The sequence below is a fragment of the Typopeltis vanoorti genome, chromosome 24 (genome assembly GCF_054136105.1).
Source record: "Typopeltis vanoorti isolate ZY-2024b chromosome 24, IOZ_Tvanoo_1.0, whole genome shotgun sequence".
NCBI lineage: Eukaryota > Metazoa > Arthropoda > Arachnida > Uropygi > Thelyphonidae > Typopeltis > Typopeltis vanoorti.
Window position 1 is genome coordinate 60,335,718 of NC_143572.1, and position 18,604 is coordinate 60,354,321.

Genomic DNA, 18,604 nt, shown 5'->3' on the forward strand with positions numbered 1-18,604 from the left:
CCACTTCCGTACTGGATGGGGGGGGGGGATTAAATCCCTCACATTAGCAATATAATGCAAACTGCCGACTCTGTCACTTGTCTTTAATACGAGATGCAAGGCAGGATTCCGTCTGGATGGATGCGCAATGGACACGAATAAATTCACTCTTGGAATATAGGATGGCATCAGTGCCGGATTTACGTATAAGCTAAAAAAGCTACAGCTTAGGGCCTCGCAATCTGCCGGGGCATCAAATAAAAAAACAAAAATACCAGCTGATGTAATTAAAAACAGTAGGGGGTCTCAGCAAGTCTAAATCCGGCCCTGGATGGCATATTTATAAAATGTTATTACATGCTACGTACTTTTCAGAGAATAGAAGGAAATGTTCCAAGCAATAAAAAAACATAATGTGGACTCACCATTTTCGAACTGTCTGCTTTAGAAGTCTATCACATTCTGCGGTAATGATTTCTATTGCAATAGCAGTTTTGTGTATAGAGGAAGACTATAGAAATTAAGAGTAAGAATGATACGAATGCCTTTATTTTGAAATATGTCACTAAAATTTTAGTGCACCTCGTAAGTCAAGGAGATCCTCGGGCTTTGTTTGTGACATGTGTAGATGAATAAATGTTTATGCTATTTTCCTCTTTAAAATAATAAGTTTCTATACTAGACGACTACCATTTGTGAACTTTGTTGTCATTTCGTTCATGCACAGAAGAAAAAAAAATCCTTTTTAATATCTAAGATTTTTAAAAGCTCAATTTATATAACTGACAGCAGTCATAACGCTGCATGTATGATTCAAGCATTAGTCATGTAAATTGAAATGGCTTAAATTCCTTCATTATAGATAGTAACTTTGAAAAATAAGTAATTAGAAATTACGTTAGAAGAACTGTAGTCACATTGGAAAATGTTGAAATTGAGTTTTCAAGTCAATTTAAACATTCTTTTGTGTTCTCAAACTATCAGTTGTAAGTAAAGTTTAAGTGAGTGGTGCATTTTTCACAAATAGCGAATTTGAACAAAATATTTCGCTTTATAATTTGACCTTTATGGTAGTCAGAAAAACTTATCTTCTGAAGGTGTATCGCTGATCGTAATGGGAGAGGAAATAGTTCCAATTCAAGGCTATTACCAGTCTTGGTTCTTCAAGCCATCTCTTCGAAGATCAGATCATACTTAGTCATCAAATCATTGCTCTCCTCTGATTTTGTCTGTGATTTTTGTTTTCTGGTTAGCTTTTCTCTTTTCTGGGAGAATCGCCTGGAGGATACTCGGTGAATTGAGTTTTCTTGGAAAAGGAAAAAAAAAAATTGTAAAGTTGCCACCGCACAAAACCGTCTAACTCACTTTCAGTTGAAGAACCTTGTAAATGTTCCCGATGTATTAGACTGGAATAGCAGTTTTTTCCTCCCTCAAATCGTGGAGAACACACGCTGCTAAGATGAATGCTTGTGTGTATAGCTTAGTTGCTTTGCCGCAATTCCAGCCAAATGGACAAAATAGATTAATATCTAGAGAAACAAAGTTCTGCAGGAACCAATTACAATAATTATTGAAAATTAATGAAGAAACGTTATTCATCTGAACATATTTAAAAGCTGAACCAATTAAATATATTCCTGGACGATGACTACATAAGTAAATAAGATTGTATTTCATCCCAAAAAAGTTCCGTTGTAAAATATTAGTACATCTGAAACTTAATAGAATCGCCTTCCCGATTTGTTTTAATTATGGTTTATCGTTAGTATACACACTTACTGATGACTTGCCAAGTTGGTTTCTATCCAAACGGTTTTTTGATGCGAGGTCGACGATACGATAATGGTACTCTTGCTGCTAGTCAGAAGATGGATGATGGTTTAAATCAGCAAAAAAATGAGTCATCCGCTGAAAAGAGATGTTTCTGTTGTTTCATATTGCAGTTTTAGCAATATCACCTCTACGCTTTTGATTTCTCCATTTGCTATCTTTGAAAAGAGCGAAGTTTTCTGCCACGGGCTCTGGAAAATTTAGCAGTCTTAAGTTTTAGGAATGGTTTCTTTCCACTGTTCAGCGATTGAATTGCTTGAAAGGACTGAAGGGTATACTATCCCCCCCCCACCCCCTACACACACAGTTCAGGTTTTGCTGTCCTTAATTTGGAGACATTGGTCAGCCAATCAGAAACTTTCTCTCTCCGAGGTACCGAGGTTGGCTAGTCATGCTTGTAATGCGTTTATCTTGCCTGAAACAAGATTTCATATTTCTGGAGTTTTGCAAATCTGTGATGCTCATGCTTGCAAACACGTTAGCACTTGATCTTTGCCAAAATGGAACATTTTTGTAGCTATTTTTTTTTATTAATCACTTGAACTATTTATTTTATTTTTGTAAAGAAAAATCGGTTCGTTGATACATACATATATGTAATGTTTCCTCCGCACCTGTTTATTCTGCATGCTCTCCTTACGTCAGTTCTTTATGCAACTCCGTGACGCAGAATAGTTAATTTTTGCTGAACCAGGTTTCAAGGTCGTTATCGACATTGCTGTGTCCTTCGTTTTGTATTGCTGTTCCATCCAGTATAATGTGTAGATGTGATACCATTTTTAAGCGTATGGCTTCAATATAAAATAATACATTTGAAAACTTTTTTTACGTCAAGAAATTTGATTCGTGTGAAAAAATGATTAATTATGAATCACTGTTCTCGTGTACCTTTCTCTATGACGTTATCCTTGAATTTATTTATTTTTTTGTGGATCCGCTCCTATGAAATGTAAACCTGTAGACATTAACTGTGAATGGACAGAGGGTTAAATAATTTGGAAATCCTTCCTCTAAAGGAAATTTTAACCTCCAATAAGCAGGGTGGTGGTCTAACACCGGTCAGTGAAATTGATCTTCCTTCTAAAGACATTCACAAACATCCATGCTCTCGATGGGAGTTGAACCATAGGTTCAACTCCCATTTGGTTGGAGAGCGGATACACTTTCTACTCATCATTGGGTTAAAACAGGTGTATTTCATTTCACTACTAAGTATTTAATGGGAAATAATCAGAAACCAATCGTAATCTTACGAAAAATACTTAAAATGTTGGGAATGTGTGTTTATTTAGCTACAGACAGTTTTCGTCCAATGTAATGAAAGCAAGGATGGTGCCTGCCAGGCCCTCTTCCTTAGACTAGCCCTTTATCAGCGTTCTGTTGCATTTCTCCTTTTCCTTCGTGCGATAACAAATGCTTTAAATATGGGACGGTCTTTCTATCTGATATTTTAAAATCGAGTTAAAATTAATTTCTTTTACTTTAATGTAGACATTACTAAGATTTCCTCTACGAATGTGAAGTTTTGTTTTCATTGAACGTGTTAGTAGTTCGTAAATTGGTAGGCGTACTTTTTCATTTCATCCACCTACGCAAACATGTACACAATTTGCTGTTCGTATTAATAGGTTAGCAGCTCCGATTGTGCTTTACCTCTACATGTTGTGCCATCAGTAGTGAGTCAGCGCCTTTAAAATAACCAGAACTATTGCGTTTCTTGTAACCACGCTATATTATCATCATTCTGGGTTTAATTGTTACTTCTGTGACGGAGGGAAAAATTTTAAGGACCATTGAAAACAAGTGTAACACCAGATGATCTAGAAGTAACTGTCAAGTCTCGCGTCACGTCACAGCCTAAGGCTATGTGAACATTCTGTTGAGTTGGTTATGCCTAGATAACATTTTCTGTTTGTCTACAAAAAAAAAAAAAAATCACGTGCTAATAATCACGTTATTTAACTTTTGCCACTTGTTAGCAAACCTCATTGACCTTGAATATGCAAGTGTTATAGAAACGATTCACGATGACTAGTGGGTCTCTTTATCTCGCTAGCGAAGACTACATGTAGCGATCAGTTGATGAATCCATGTTCGTAGTTATTTGATAAGCCTATCGTTGCGATAAGTTAACTTCATTTTTTTATCCAGTTTAATTAGCCTGCTGTGATTTGGAGTATTGTTGACATCCTGAATGCTATCTTTTACAGTAGATCAGTTGCCATCATGGAAGTTTCCGTGGAGACAGACCATAATGTACAAAAAAAAATAAAAATTTATGTAAAGATTTTAGAAATATTAACGCGTTTTTCGTGCTACACTCTATGTAGTATCTAAAACCCTGTAATGGTGTATCTGAATTACCTTATTCAGCTATTGCAATATTCACTCATTTTAGCTTATCAAACTCGGTAGAGTACATAGCACATGTAGATAAATTTACGATTTAAGGAACTAGAACGGACTTCTCGGCACCTGATATTAATTAGAATTTACCTATCATTTGCAGCGAGAAGCTTATTTCAAGCATCCCATTTTGCTGCTTCGCTTCTGTAGCGGAAAACCAGCAGTTTCGGAGATTAAAAGAAACCTTATTAAGCCTTCTGAGTTTTGGCGCCGTGCAATGTAATATAACTAAATGCAAGCCTTATTATCCATTAGAGTTAGCGGGCAGGAAATACAGTGGTAGCAGTTCTTCATACTATGAATAGAATCAGATGTGGTACAGTTGCAAGGTCGCAATAGTATACATACATACATAGTGATTAAACTGAATTCAACTAAAAAAGGAGAAATACTATCAAATGAGGTGCTTGCATTCATCTGACAAATATTGCAGGTTAAACATAACAAGGGGAAAGAAAATAGTCCTGTTAATTGTAAATTGTGTTAACATAATTGGATATACTCGGATTCGCTTGAGAACATCTTTTATTTATTAATGGTTTCATTGATATTAATATTACAATTAGTATACTTCTCTCCTTCGTAACTAACTTAAGCTGTATGTGTTGCTACTTTGAAGTGATTTCAAAACAAGAATGTATTTACTAATACGCGTCCTTCAATTATGAAAAAGAGAAGCTGATAATACTATTACTGTTTTGATACGAAAACATTTCTTTAATTTATTATACAGTGAAACCTGTGGAAAATTCATGACTAAACAAACACACGTAATAACCACAGGTCGCAGTAGTATACATACATACATAGTGATTAAACTGAATTCGACTTCAAAACGAGAAATACTATCAAATGAGGTGCTCGCATTCATAATAAGTAAATATTTCATCCTAAGTATCTTAGGACATTGTCAGTACAGTTAATTCAAACAATACTATGAATAACATACAGTTAGGGCTCATGATTACAATTGAATTCATGTTGGGTTGAAAAAAACCCAAACCATAGGATCCATTGGGAAAAGCCCAAACTTTTACATAGATCTTTATATAAACATGAACTTTTATATAAAGAAAGTGCTTAAGCCCTACTTCATAGATCAAATCTAAACCGTAATGACGTTCTTGCTATTCCTAAAGTATGGGAAATTGTGTAAAATAATTATTATATATGTTATTTTATTTTACTGTAATTTTTTCCCCTCCTGATATCTTTTAATTTAATTCTATAACACGCTACTGCACGCATATTGGGATTCCATTGTAATCATGCGCCCTAACTCTATGTTATTCCTAGTATTGTTTGACTTAATCGTATTGATGATGTCCTGAGATAATTAGAACGAAATATTTACTTATTAAAACTTATTATTGTGGTTATTACGTTTGTTTCTTTAGTCATTTCTTTAATTGTTTAAATTAGGATTTCCCTATTTTTACTTCAGTAATAAAAACGTTTGTTATTGTATGTCATGTCCAATAGTCTAGTTACATTATTTTAAATTTTTTGGTGATTCAAGGAATAAGCTCATGAGAGAATTGAATTTTTTAATTTCCACCAGTTATAATTGGGAGCTAGAAACAAGATATGGATACATGAACTGGTATTTTCCTTAATTTAACATTAACAGGTAGAAACAGAAGTGTTTGAGATCCCAAACAAATAGTCTAATATATATTTATCTGTGTCGCTCTTGGTTGATTTTTTAGTAGCTTTTGCCATTGTTTAAGACAGCGAGTTATTGAAAATAGTCCATTGCTGTTTGTTTAAACACGTCCACAATTGCATGTATCTGAAAGAAATTATTTTTGCTGCGCACTAAATATCATCGGAATGATATATAAGTTACCTGGACTCATATAGTGCTGTACAGGTTTTGTGACCAGAACTAAATCTGTCATAACCTGAATATGTATTAAATCCGATGCAAGGAAACAAAGCTTATACACCACATTGAGTTGGGACACAAACAGGATCTTAGAAACAAAATGTTCTTAATCTCATACAGCCATTCCCATTGTAAATGAAATAAAACAATCCATTTACCTCAATAAAAAAATTTAAAAAATCGCAACACAGAAGTTATTTAAGCCGCTACAGTACAATAGTGTTAAACTACTTTCTGGAAGTTTCTTCCAGTGATTGACTACTCTTTCCCTTAAAAATTTTGTTAATTGTTTGTTGTTATCCGACTGTTTTGCAGGAGGAAAAATTATGCCATTGTATGAGATTGGCTAACTCACTTTCAGCACATCTCCTGGGAAAATGTAAAAATATTATAGTAATTCAATGTATCTATACCTTTAAAAGCTTTATAAACGCCAGTGAAATCTTTTCATATTCGTCGTCTCAAAAATTCGTACTATCCTGCATAGCTTGAGTCCTTCCTCATAATAGTAGCTGCTAGGGTATCGTTTTTTTTTTTTTTTTTTTTTTTTTTTTTTTTTTTTTTTGTGTCAAAGGGCTCGCCCAAGCCCTTTGTTAAATTTTTCTCCAATTTGCGAGCCCCTTGTTCTTCTTGTTTAATAATCTTGTAGAACTAGAAAATACTACCGTGGAATGTATATATGCTACTTTAAATTTATACGGATTTTCTGATAACTATTTAAAAAATCATCTCATGCATTTTGTTCTGATGGAGCTAGTGTAATGTTAGGAAACAAATCAGGTGTTGCAATCAAACTTCTAAAAAGATTTCCCGACATTGTGATTTGGCATTGCGTAGCTCATCGATAAAAAAAAAACATTAAAGAAATAAATCATTTTGAAATATTTATGGATAAATTATATGCTTTTTATCATCGATCACCAAAAAATCAACGAGAATTAAATACGATTGCAAAAGACCTTGGTATCGAAATTTTGAAGATCGACTGTGTGTTTGGACCACGGTGGTCAGCTTGCAGTTTACGAATGGCTCTTGCTGTGTAGAGAAATTATCCAGCTTTATGCAAGCATTTTGCATCAAACGATTAATATAAGGGCTTTTAAAACCTACTTCTCAATTTGGAATTTTTAAAAGATCTAGCATTAATGATTGATATCCTACAAGAATTATCATATCTGTCAGAAGCTCTACAAAGTCGCAATATAAGTATTATATGGGCTAAGTTAGCCTTTTTTTTTTCTCGACGATGCGAGCCCTTTGTTAAAATTTCCATAACTCACCACTATATATAAGCCATTTGACTGAAAGTTCATTGTGCTTTAATATATATATATATATTTTTTTTTTTTTTCGTAGTCTGTTTGGTACACATACAGAAAGAGAGAGAGAGAAAAAGAGAAATTATTTCCCATTCCCTTAGACGAACAGATCTGTAAATGAGTACTAAAATACGCGATTTCCGGATAAATTATATTAGACGTCTGGCAGAACTACAAAATAACTATGCCTTAAATGGAATACGTAAACACTACCAAATGCGCAGTGCTGCTGAACATATAAAATATTTTTATGTAATCTGGAAATCGTACTCTCCTGTTACTTCAGAGAACGTAACATATTTTGAGAAATTGGAAATGAATAAGTAGTGAATTTTTAGAATACTGTCGCCTTAATAGTTAAAATATGATAATTAATTATTTACGGTGACACTCTTCACCATTAATCACTAAACTTGCAGCTATCGATTTTTACTGGAATATCTTTTAAATATAACTACATTAATTCCAAATCTAGTAAACGAATAAAATCAGATGAAAACTTTTCGATAGATAAATACAGTCAGTAACACAAGTACAATTCCTCCTTTCTTTTAGCAAGTTCTCACTGTCATTTTCTTCCCCCCCTTCCCCAGCGTCTCTGTAGAATTGTGACACTAATTTCAATATCCACCAGGACTTCCCTAATAAAATTCACCATCTCACTAGACGATAATATCACGTTCCAATACGATGTGTGGAGGAAGGAATCACTTAGTGTCTATAGCACATGCTGTGTGCAAATTTCCCAGTAATTTTCAGACTTAGGTTCGAATTTTAACTCGGATAAACCTTTATTAGCACTTCATCTAAGGTGAACTATGAACTAGTTTCGTTCTGCAGTAGCAGGACGATTTCCTTCTCTGAAACAGTCAAACCGGCTTGAGAACACACACAATTTACAGACAGTACAATTCGCCTGTAGTTGATTTGAACAGCAAACCAACCAGTAGATACCCTAAATATAGAAACTGATCAGCAATACTGCATTCTAACTCCAGAGTAAACCTATATTTAGCAAAAGTCTTATGTGATGCTTGTGGAGATTTTTGTATTTTAAAACGTCTCATTGTGTCCTGTAGAAAGTTCATGCAGGAGATCTGACGTGCAGTTGATAAACGACGAAAAACAAAGGGTGGGAGCTTCCAGATCATTGACCTAAAGTGCAGACGCCATTACATCTTCCCACAAGCAACTTAACTCTGTATCTGCCAAGTAAGGATGTTTCTCACTGATGCAAAGAATATCTTTGTTTTCAGTGATGGGATTTTCTTTACTGATGCTTACACAGCAGGAAAAAATTGAGCTTCATTTTTTTTTTCGACTATACTTTATTAGAACATTTTGTCTATTTTTGAAGATGCCTTCTCTTTTACACACATGGTTCTTACCCCCCCCCCCTCCTCCAAAAAAAAAAAAAACTATTTTCATATATGGTGTTTTTTATTCCTAAATTTGTGTGTATTATTTCTTTATCGGGTTCTGATTGTACATATCCTCTTTTCTTAATGAATCACTTGCACAGTGCATCGATTTATGAAAATAATATATGACTTGCCACTACCTCAATTATTTGAGTAAAGAGTCGGCGAATAAATGTCCTGAACGCCGAAGCCAGTGCGAGCTAGCTTACGCTAATGCTCACCAACTCTCATTGCAAGGACGCCGCGCATGTACGACTCCGCTATCTGGCGCTGATATACGTTCCCCTTCAGCTCTTTGTCAGCCATTTTGAATTCTACCTTCGCCATGACGCGACGCCGCTCATGCACCTAATACTGTGAACCGCCGCCGCAAGTAGGACAGTCCGAGTCTCGGAGGAGGCAAAAACTCGGCTTGTGAGTACGTGATAATTATAAGCATCCTTAGATAGCTTGGGTTTTGACAGTAGAGGTTAGAATTGCGTGGTCTCGCCATAATGTAATGTAATATGTCGTACGGGGTTTTGATGATATCTGCTTGTTTCGTAGTAAACCAGTAGTGACGTGTCATTCAGGGTATCGTTCGGTTTCTCTACCTGCTAAGCGTATATAATTCTGCAGTGAAAAGATATCGAACCGTAGATACAGCGTGTTATCATCTCTGCGTATCGATAGTCCCTAACAACTTCATACAGTATATATGTTTCTGCTTTTGTTTTCAGGTGAAAGACGGGATTATCGTATACTTTGTTGTGCGCGTTTCCGTTTGTCTTTCCGCTAGAGTAAGTGACCTATTTAGAAGAAATATATATCTTATCGTTTCCAAACTAGAGGTAATGATTAAGTTTGGTATAAATTGATTAAAAGTATTGTGCCTACATTACTAACAAATAACTTTTTAGCACTTTTCTGTTCGGTCAAGGTTACAAAGTCATTGTTGGGAAGTGTTTACAACTTTCCCGCACATAAATTTTCACAGGCTTTTCGACCTCATTCCAGCAATGCTTCAACAGTATTTATCTCTACATGTTGATGTTGCAGTAATGTATCACTTCGAAATACTTAAAACTTGGCTCTGTAACAAGGTGGCTGTCGCGGATAGCATGGTATCTATCTTGCTATTTGTAATTCATCAGTTTTTTTTTTTTTCTCTCCTTACAATTTGTTCCAATTGCACGAAATAGTTTCACGCATATCTATTTCTGTTCAACAGACATTTGTTGGTCAGAGAGCCTGCCATCTTTACCGACCTTGAGAGTAACCTATCTGTCAGCTGGCCTTGGGAAATGGCGATCCAGCTGTGTACCAGTACGGACGTGGGTTTGGTTCAGCTTCCTTGCTTCGGTTGCCAAGGGAGGAAATGACCTGCTAACTTGGTCTAGAAGAGTTATGTTTGGCGTATCTCTTTTATCTGTTGATGGAAGTATTATTTAGCAGCAACTAACCTCGTTACTAAACTGGAGGAACTCTGCCAGATAAGTTGAGTGTTTTTCAAGGATGAGGATGAACAAATGACTTTTCGAGTCATTCATTTCATTTAGTTACCTACCACACAGAATGGAGGTTTTTTCCCCCTCCCTGTTAAGCAACCGCAAAATGCACAATTATCTGCTTTGTTCATTCCACTTATCAGATTTATTTCTGAACAGCGACATGTCATCCTTAAAACTGTTGTGAAGCACTTCTATAAAGATGCTTGCGGTTAATGAAGACGCACGATAGGGAAATGGAATATCTTAGGAAATATCGGTACGTTTATTATTTTTACAAACTGTAAAGTGCATCTTCAAATATATAAGTAAGTGGCATTAGTTAAGCCTGTATTTTTTGTTTATTTAGAGCAGTCTCGTCTCGAGGGATTGTAAAACTTCTTGTGCGCTTTGTGTGTGTAGAGGTAGGAAAAAAGGAAGAACATCTCTTGAATAACTGGGTGCGCCAGATAAATGCTAATACTTCAACAATAAAAATCTTAGATGAAAGTAAATCCACTCGAGTTTTGTTTTTTCCGAATTAACGCGCGTGTGTATGCTTAAAAAGCCTTTGTCACGAGTAGTTCATGATTACCTAGCTGCCATAAAACTGTTCCTTTAACCGAAACTTCTCTCCAAAACAAGTCATTAGAATCGAAAAGGTACAGTTACCTCTGTGTTTAAGTTGGGGAAAGAGTGCTCTGTTTCACACATATACTGATTCCGTCAAGCACGCAAGAAGAGAAAAGTGCGCACTACTTTGGGAGGAGCTTACATCAGCGGTGAATGACCTCCCTAGAAGCTGCCACCTGCATCGCAGCCATTCTTTCCTCAGTGATAGACAGCAAGTGCAAATAACAAAACTAAAAGTGATTTAATTCACTTTTAGCATTCCAGATTATTCGTTCTCCATTTCTTTTACCGGTAATCATTTGTAAAATAGGCAGAAATCGTCAATATGATATTGACTCTCGACTACACGTCGATTTAGACTCCTAGCCATGATTCCTTTGTTACTTAATGAATAGAACGAAAGCATAGGACTTGGCAGCTTAGCAGAATTAGGATGTAATTTATTACGCGGTTCAACTTGCAAACCCGAGGTTCGCTTACTTCTTTGTTTCTGTCTAGACTTGTGCATGACGTTCCGTTGTTTTGAAGGTCATCCCCGAAATAGATCCCCTATTTTATTTTTTATTTTTTTTCTAAATAGCCTGTGAAGAGAAATGTTACTCTAAAATTTTTTTTGTGTTTGTTCAAAGTTCGCAGTTATACCCAATGTACCAGCCTTTTTCTTTGTTTTTATTTTTTATTTAGTATTTTCTTGGTGTTAATTTTTAAATATCCCCCCCCTCCCCACCAGTGATTTAGTTTTTCATGTACTTAAGTGTTTGACACAGGTGGCTATTATTCCCAAATTGTTGTGTAGATTCTTTCTGGCATTATGCCAAACAGTTGTTTGAACACCATTTCATAGAGTGAAAGGAGTGGTCAAGCAGGTTTTTTCGTGGTACAAATGCTTCTCATGCTCATCTTATTCAGTTTATTTATCAGTACTGGATGTGTTAAGATCTACTCAAAAACTTTCTCTTCTCAAGTGATAAGGAAAGTATATATATAACAGCTGAGTTAGTTCTGCAAGCGCATACTCTTCATGTGATAATCATGTTACAAGCTTCCACTTCATTATCCATCTGTCTCTATATAGATGAATAAGAAGTGAGAAATGCGATTTGCTTATTAAATATAAATTTTATTTAAAGAGAGTGCACTTATGATTCTAAAATGCTTTTCTCCATAACAGAAATATTGTTGATAAATTTAATAATATATATAATATGTGAATTCTCACCTACAAAAGGTGAAAACTTTCTGTAGATGGGATTTACGTTTTTAAAAAGAAAGTAGGTTGGTATCACAAGCGAGCTAAAGACTAGATAACATGGAACTGACTTTTGGGCCACTTCAGGCCTCCAATAAGCAGGGTGGTAGTGTCACATTAGCTACTGAATTCATCAGCCACCTAAAGACATTCACAAACTTATATGCTCATGGTTATATTCAAACCTATAGCTTGTCACGGTGTTCTTGTGAAAAAGCAAAATTGTCACCTAAACTAAAGGTATGGTGCTTATAGATATTCCTTCTCGTGCTGGATTCTATCGAAAAACTTATCATAGTGGAACAGTGCATCCATACACAAAAGTATTCTTTCTTGTATGGATGTGCTGTTCCTTATTTTCTTATATTTCCCCCCCCCTCCCATTAATGATGCTACTTTGTATGTAGATATCCAGTTAGCAATTGGTTCTCGAAAACGCACAGGCTTGTCAAAAATTCAGCATAACAGTCTGAAATTATAGATAAATTACTTAGGGTGGGGGGGTTCAATTCCACTGACCCTCCTTGCCATCTACACTACTATCAAGAAGTAAAATATAGTCAACTGGCTGCTTTTCTTAAAATCTTGTAATAAATAAAATTTCATACTCCTAATTATATAGAACTGCAAATTATTATCACATGACACCGCTGTGAAGTTTGGGGACTCATCACAGTAAAATTTAAGGAAACTTTTATTCACTAAATATTACTAATAAGATTTCTGAATATTATATTTTCCCATAAAAGTAAGCAAATCAATTTATTTAACCTTTGTTTACCTGCCCATCTCTTGATGTTTTGTTTTTTCTCTCTTTGCAGTACATCATCTGGAACTAGTACAGTTGCAATAGACAATAAAATAGAGCAAGCCATGGTGAGTAAACAGTATTCATCCAGCATTAAAGTAATTTATATATATATATATAACTTGTTTTGATAAAATACTTATAAGCTCTGTATTACTTAACCTTGGTATTTCTAAGCCTGGCTCCCACTGATGAGACCACATAAAGGTCGAAACCGGTCTGGGTAGTTGCCCCTTGCCTTTAATGCATAGCATCATACATCTCCTCAAAGAGATGGGCTTTGCATTAAGGGTAAATATTAAAAATAGTGATCAGAGCTTATTCCAACTTTACCAACGAGTTGCCTCGACTTGTACTACTTTACGGGTCACTTAGACTTGCATTACGTGCAGACGCAAACTTGACTTATTTGTCTGTTTTCTTACTTGGGAAATGGAGTAAAAACCAGGTTTAAAATAGCTTGGTATCTTTAACATACAGGGTGTTCGGGATAAATTTGACAGTTTCGTAAGGAAAAAGAAAATCTTCTTTGTATCTATTAAATTTAATGAATTGACAAAAAAACATTACAGGCAGAGTTAATTACAATACTATCAACAAGATTTACTCAAAATAACTACCATTAGCATCGATCACAGCTTCAATTCTGCTTCGGAACCTCGAACAAGCTGATGCTACAGTCTCCCTGGGAAGGGCCGCAAAAACTGTTTTAATTTTATCCATTAACTGGGCTTTTGTATTACTGGAAGTGCGATTGGTGTCTTTTTCAACTGCGCCCCATACAAAATAATCCATGGGGTTAAGGTCTGGGGAGTTTGGAGGCCAAACATTTGGACTGGTGAAGTCGTAGAAATTTTCAGACAACCATTTTTGACTTTTCCCAGAGGTGTGGCAAGGGGCCGAATCCTGCTGCCATACATACGGCCTACCATTGGCTACCCTTGTTATCCAGGGCTTGACTACAGTTAGCAACTCCATGAACAAAGCCCGAATTCCAATGCCAGGGTTCTTCAACACCTGTTCCTGCAGATTTGCGAGGAATTCTGCTGTACGAACGCAATCAGATCGTCTGCTAGGGATCTTTCTTCTTGCTACATCCTCGTAGTCACCATTGCAAGTCTCTAGTTCATTCCTGATTGTTTTTACTGTATTCAGGGAGCATTGGGCAGCAGTCGTAATATCCTTATTTTGATGGCGGGCACGAATCATCATGATACAAGTTATTCTCTTCCATGATTCAGGTGGGTTCCAGCTATCCATCCTTTCTGACATCTTGTATATGAATGAAGAAGGGTCCAAACTTTTAAATGAAGAGAAGTGTGTGTTAATACATGTAACTTACGGAAAAATATAATTAATTATAAATATGTCAAATTTATCCCGAACACCCTGTATATATATATATATATATATATATATATATATATATAAAGACATTCTTTTGAAACTGCTCTTCAAAATAGAACTCAATTAGTGGAAAATAGACCCAGACCTCCTCCCTTCTTCTACAGAATAACTTAGTCTTTTGGACTAGTTTTTAACATTTTGTATCAAGATATGAGCTAGGTTTCTCATTCTGATAAGACCTGCAAAAATCAATTTCTGAATTTATTATTATGTGACATTTCCAGGGAGTCCAAAGACTCATCGAGGGAGAGTGTGCCAACAGCATCGAACGATTGAACCCCTTCCAACTACTAACCGCGCTCAAACTTGCTTAAGTATTTGCGAGCCATTAGTAGCAGAGGCTCTACCAATCGAACAACCTTTGCTGGCAAATTTCATTACAAACCAAAATTTGCTCCAAGTTTGGTGTTCTGTGTAGCCTTATGTATGTATGTTTTTTTTTTTTTAATTTTTTTTATAATTTCACTATGTGGCAAGTAGAAGGAAGAATAACTTAAATGAGCATTAATGGTAGTTAAGAAAAACAAAATAGTAGAGTTATTGAATGACCACTTTACTAGTGCCTATCATCCAAGTGAAGAGGTTGATGAATTGGAAGTACTTAAGGTATTGCAGAATCTCAATGCAAATATGACTAGTATTAGATGGAATATCTGTTTGCATATTACAAGAATGTACAAAGAAATTGGGATTGGGATTCTGACCATGTTTAAGTTAAGTCTCAGCACCGATGAAGTCCCAAGGGAATGCAGGAAGGCAAAATAGTTTTCTTGCATAATAGGGGCTTCAAGACTGTATTAACAAATTATAGACTAGTGAGTGTCTTACATTTGTATGTCTTAGGATTAATAGTAAAAATAATGGAAAAGTTGGTCAGAGACAGAATAGGTGGATAAGATACTCTATTGGAGTGGAGGGAGATTTTGTGGCTGAGTTGGATAACAAGAATGGCTATATATCATTATTACTAAATTTTGCAATGAATTTGACAGGACACATGGATATGAGGGTGACAGATGGACAAATACTAAAGAATAGATGGATGAGCAGAATGCAGGAAAGAGAGCAGATGACTATTGATGTCCTGCAAGACTTTGTGCTTGGACCACTACTGTTTAATTTGGGAAAATATTCAGTGTGCTGTTGATACAAAAGTGGGTAGTGTAATGGTTAATCAAGATAATGTAGAGATTTTCATCTAGACAGAAGTTATTCTGAGACTGCTGGGATGGATTTTACTGAAATTTAGTGCTTAGAATATCTATAAAAATTCATTGAGCTATTCTGTTTCAATGAAACAATTTGCAGAGGATACAAATGTAGAGAGCAGGTTGATTTAAATACGTTGGCAATATGGGCAGAGATAATGATGATCAGTTTAATGTGGAAAAGTGTCAAGTTGTACATTTTGGGATGAAAAAACAATCAGTTTCCTGGAGTACATTTCCATCAGTGTGTGTACCACATTGATGAATCTAGGGATTTGGAAGATGTTGATGGATAAGGGAGTTTAAAGTCAGAAGCTATAGTGCAGATATGGCCAAGGGTGGCTCACTGTATTACTTGACTATTGAAGAATATGCTAAAAAGCAGAGATGATGAAGTTATCAGGCCTTGGTATAGTGACATCTGGATTATTGGTCTCAGATCTGGTCACTTGGGTTTCTTGGGGGATGAAGAGGTGGTGGTGGTGGAGGTTCCAGAGGCAAGTAACCAAGAGAGTGAGTGGTCTTTGGAATACTTCCTATGGTGATGATAGATTGAGAGTTTATAGGTTGCAAAAGTTGGTTGATAAGTGAAAAGGAGGAGGATATAGGGTAACATTTATTTAAAAGATTTTATATATATATATAGGATTGATGCTGAGGAAATATTTCATTGCTTGGTTATTGGGGGGGGGGGAGCAGAACAAAGAGTCAACCCTGGAAATTGAGAAAGTGTGTAATTAGTAACAGCATGAAGACTAGATTTTCATTTAGAGTGGAGTGAATGAGTAAAACAGATTCTGAGTTACCAGAATCTGTTTGAGTACTTTGTCAGACTGACAGTGAGTTTGAGAGAAGTACAGTAGATATTATTTGGATAGTCTAGGTCTCCTGCAGTGATTCTTTGGGCTCCATAGAGTCCAAAGAATCACTGCAAGAGATAATAACATATATCTTTTTCTCTTAAAATTATTATCTTTAAAATATGTTAATATTTTATGTTTCATTAACATCTTGCCTATGATTTTGATAACTTTATATTTTTATGATTTGGAAATCATAAAGCAAATCTGATTAGATACTGTGTTTCTCACGAAAAATAAAATATTAATGTTATATTCTTTCACACATAAATTTAATGGACTAGAACATTTTTTGTGTACTTTATGCATATTTACACTGTTTATGTAGTCTGTAGCCTTCTTAAAGTAGAGAACAGTTATTATAGTTTATTTATATTTTTTTTCCCTTTGAGATAGACTTCATAACCATTAGAATGAAATGTAGATTTGATGAACTTGTACTATTGTAAAATTGCATTTCTGGATTAAAAGTTGCAAATACAGTAAATAGTCTTTAACTTTTGTTTAGGATGATGATGATAGACTTAGCACTAGTAGACAAGATTTATCTAGACATTTGAAGTATTTTGTGTCACTAGCAAATTCAAATGATTTTAAAATGCCCAAAGAGAAATTGTTTCTTCAATAATTCTAGTGAAATGTTCATAAAGAAAGAAACAGTATCATAAACCGTATAAGAATATACACTATCTGATCAAAAGTATCCGGACACCTACTCGAAACTGTAATCAGACTTTCCCCGTGACACACTTTCCAGTAGTGGACATAATATTGGGTGGGTCCACCCTTAGCTTCTGTCACAGTTCTAACTCTGCCGAGGAGACTTTCTACCAAGTGTCGGAACATCTCTGGAGGAATGGCAGCCTATTCTTTCTGAAGAGCTGAGCCAGAGCAGTTTGTGATGTGGGTCATTGGGGGTCTGGAGTGAATTCGGCATGCTAATTCATCCCAAAGGTGTTCTATGGGATTCAGGTCAGGACACTCAGTTGGTCAGTCCATTTCTGGAACCTTATTATCCATAAACCATTCCCTCACAGACCTTGCTTTATGGCAGGTAGCATTGTCATGCTGATACAGACAACAGTCATCACTGAATTGATCTTCTACCGTAGACAGTACGCAATGGGTCAAAATGTCCTTGTAACCTTCTGCATTTAGATTTCCGCATAGTGTTACGAGAGGGCCAAGTCCATTCCATGAAAAACACCCCACACTGTAATGCCACCTCCTCCAAATTTCACTGTTGGCACTACACATGCTTGCAGGAATTGTTCTCCAGGCATTCGCCACACCCAGACCCTCCCATCAGACTTCCACATGGTAAAGTGTGATTCATCACTCCAAATCATACTTTTCCAGTTATCCACTGTCCAGTGGAGTCGCTCTTTACACTACTGCAGGCAGTGCTTAGCATTCACGGGAGAAACGTTTGGTTTATGGACAGCTGCTCAACCATGCATCCTCATTCCTCTCAACTCTCAACCCACGGTCATAGTGCTGGCTGTACAGTTAGTAGCACTTCGGAACTGTCAGGTGATTGGTTCACTTGATGTCTGGTGATTTCCACGAACCACCTTCTTCGACGATCAATGGTCCCTGCCTGTCATTAAACACGGCCTACCCAACCATGGTTTTGTAGTGATTGTGCCTTCACTTTTCCACTTCACCAACTATTGACTCGGGCAACTTGAGGAGGGTTGAAATGTCTCTAACAGATTTCTTACTGATGTGGCAACCAATAACTAGTTCATGTTCAAAGTCACTGAGCTCCCTTGATCCACCCATTCTGCTCATACTTCTTATCACTGAACAACACACAGCTCCGTGCCTCCTTTTATACTGGTAAGTGAGGTCGTAGTGACATCTAGACATCAGTTTACAAAATACAGAGGGGTATCCGGATACTTTTGATCAGATAGTGTAGAAGGGTATGATAAGTGAATATTTGCTGTGTTGTTTTTGAAATCATGGGTAGTTTTTAATAAGAGATGGGGAATTATCCATGAAGTCAGAAAGGGTTAATAATTGTTGTTTTGATCTTTTATGTTACAAAGCTGATACTATCCACTACTAATCTCAATGGAATATTACTTTGTGGAGTATTGATAATCCATGGCATCCTAGGAGTTC

General features: G+C 36.0%; 1 protein-coding gene across 1 annotated transcript in view; it reads left to right on the forward strand.

The window, feature by feature from the left end:
* LOC150093276 (uncharacterized) overlaps window positions 1–18,604 on the forward strand; it is a 281,578-nt gene that overhangs the window by 244,410 nt on the left and 18,564 nt on the right. The window contains exon 2 of the mRNA XM_090414078.1: window positions 13,013–13,067. Within this exon, the coding sequence (XP_090270204.1) occupies window positions 13,013–13,067 (55 nt within the window). The remainder of the gene's footprint in view (window positions 1–13,012; window positions 13,068–18,604) is intronic.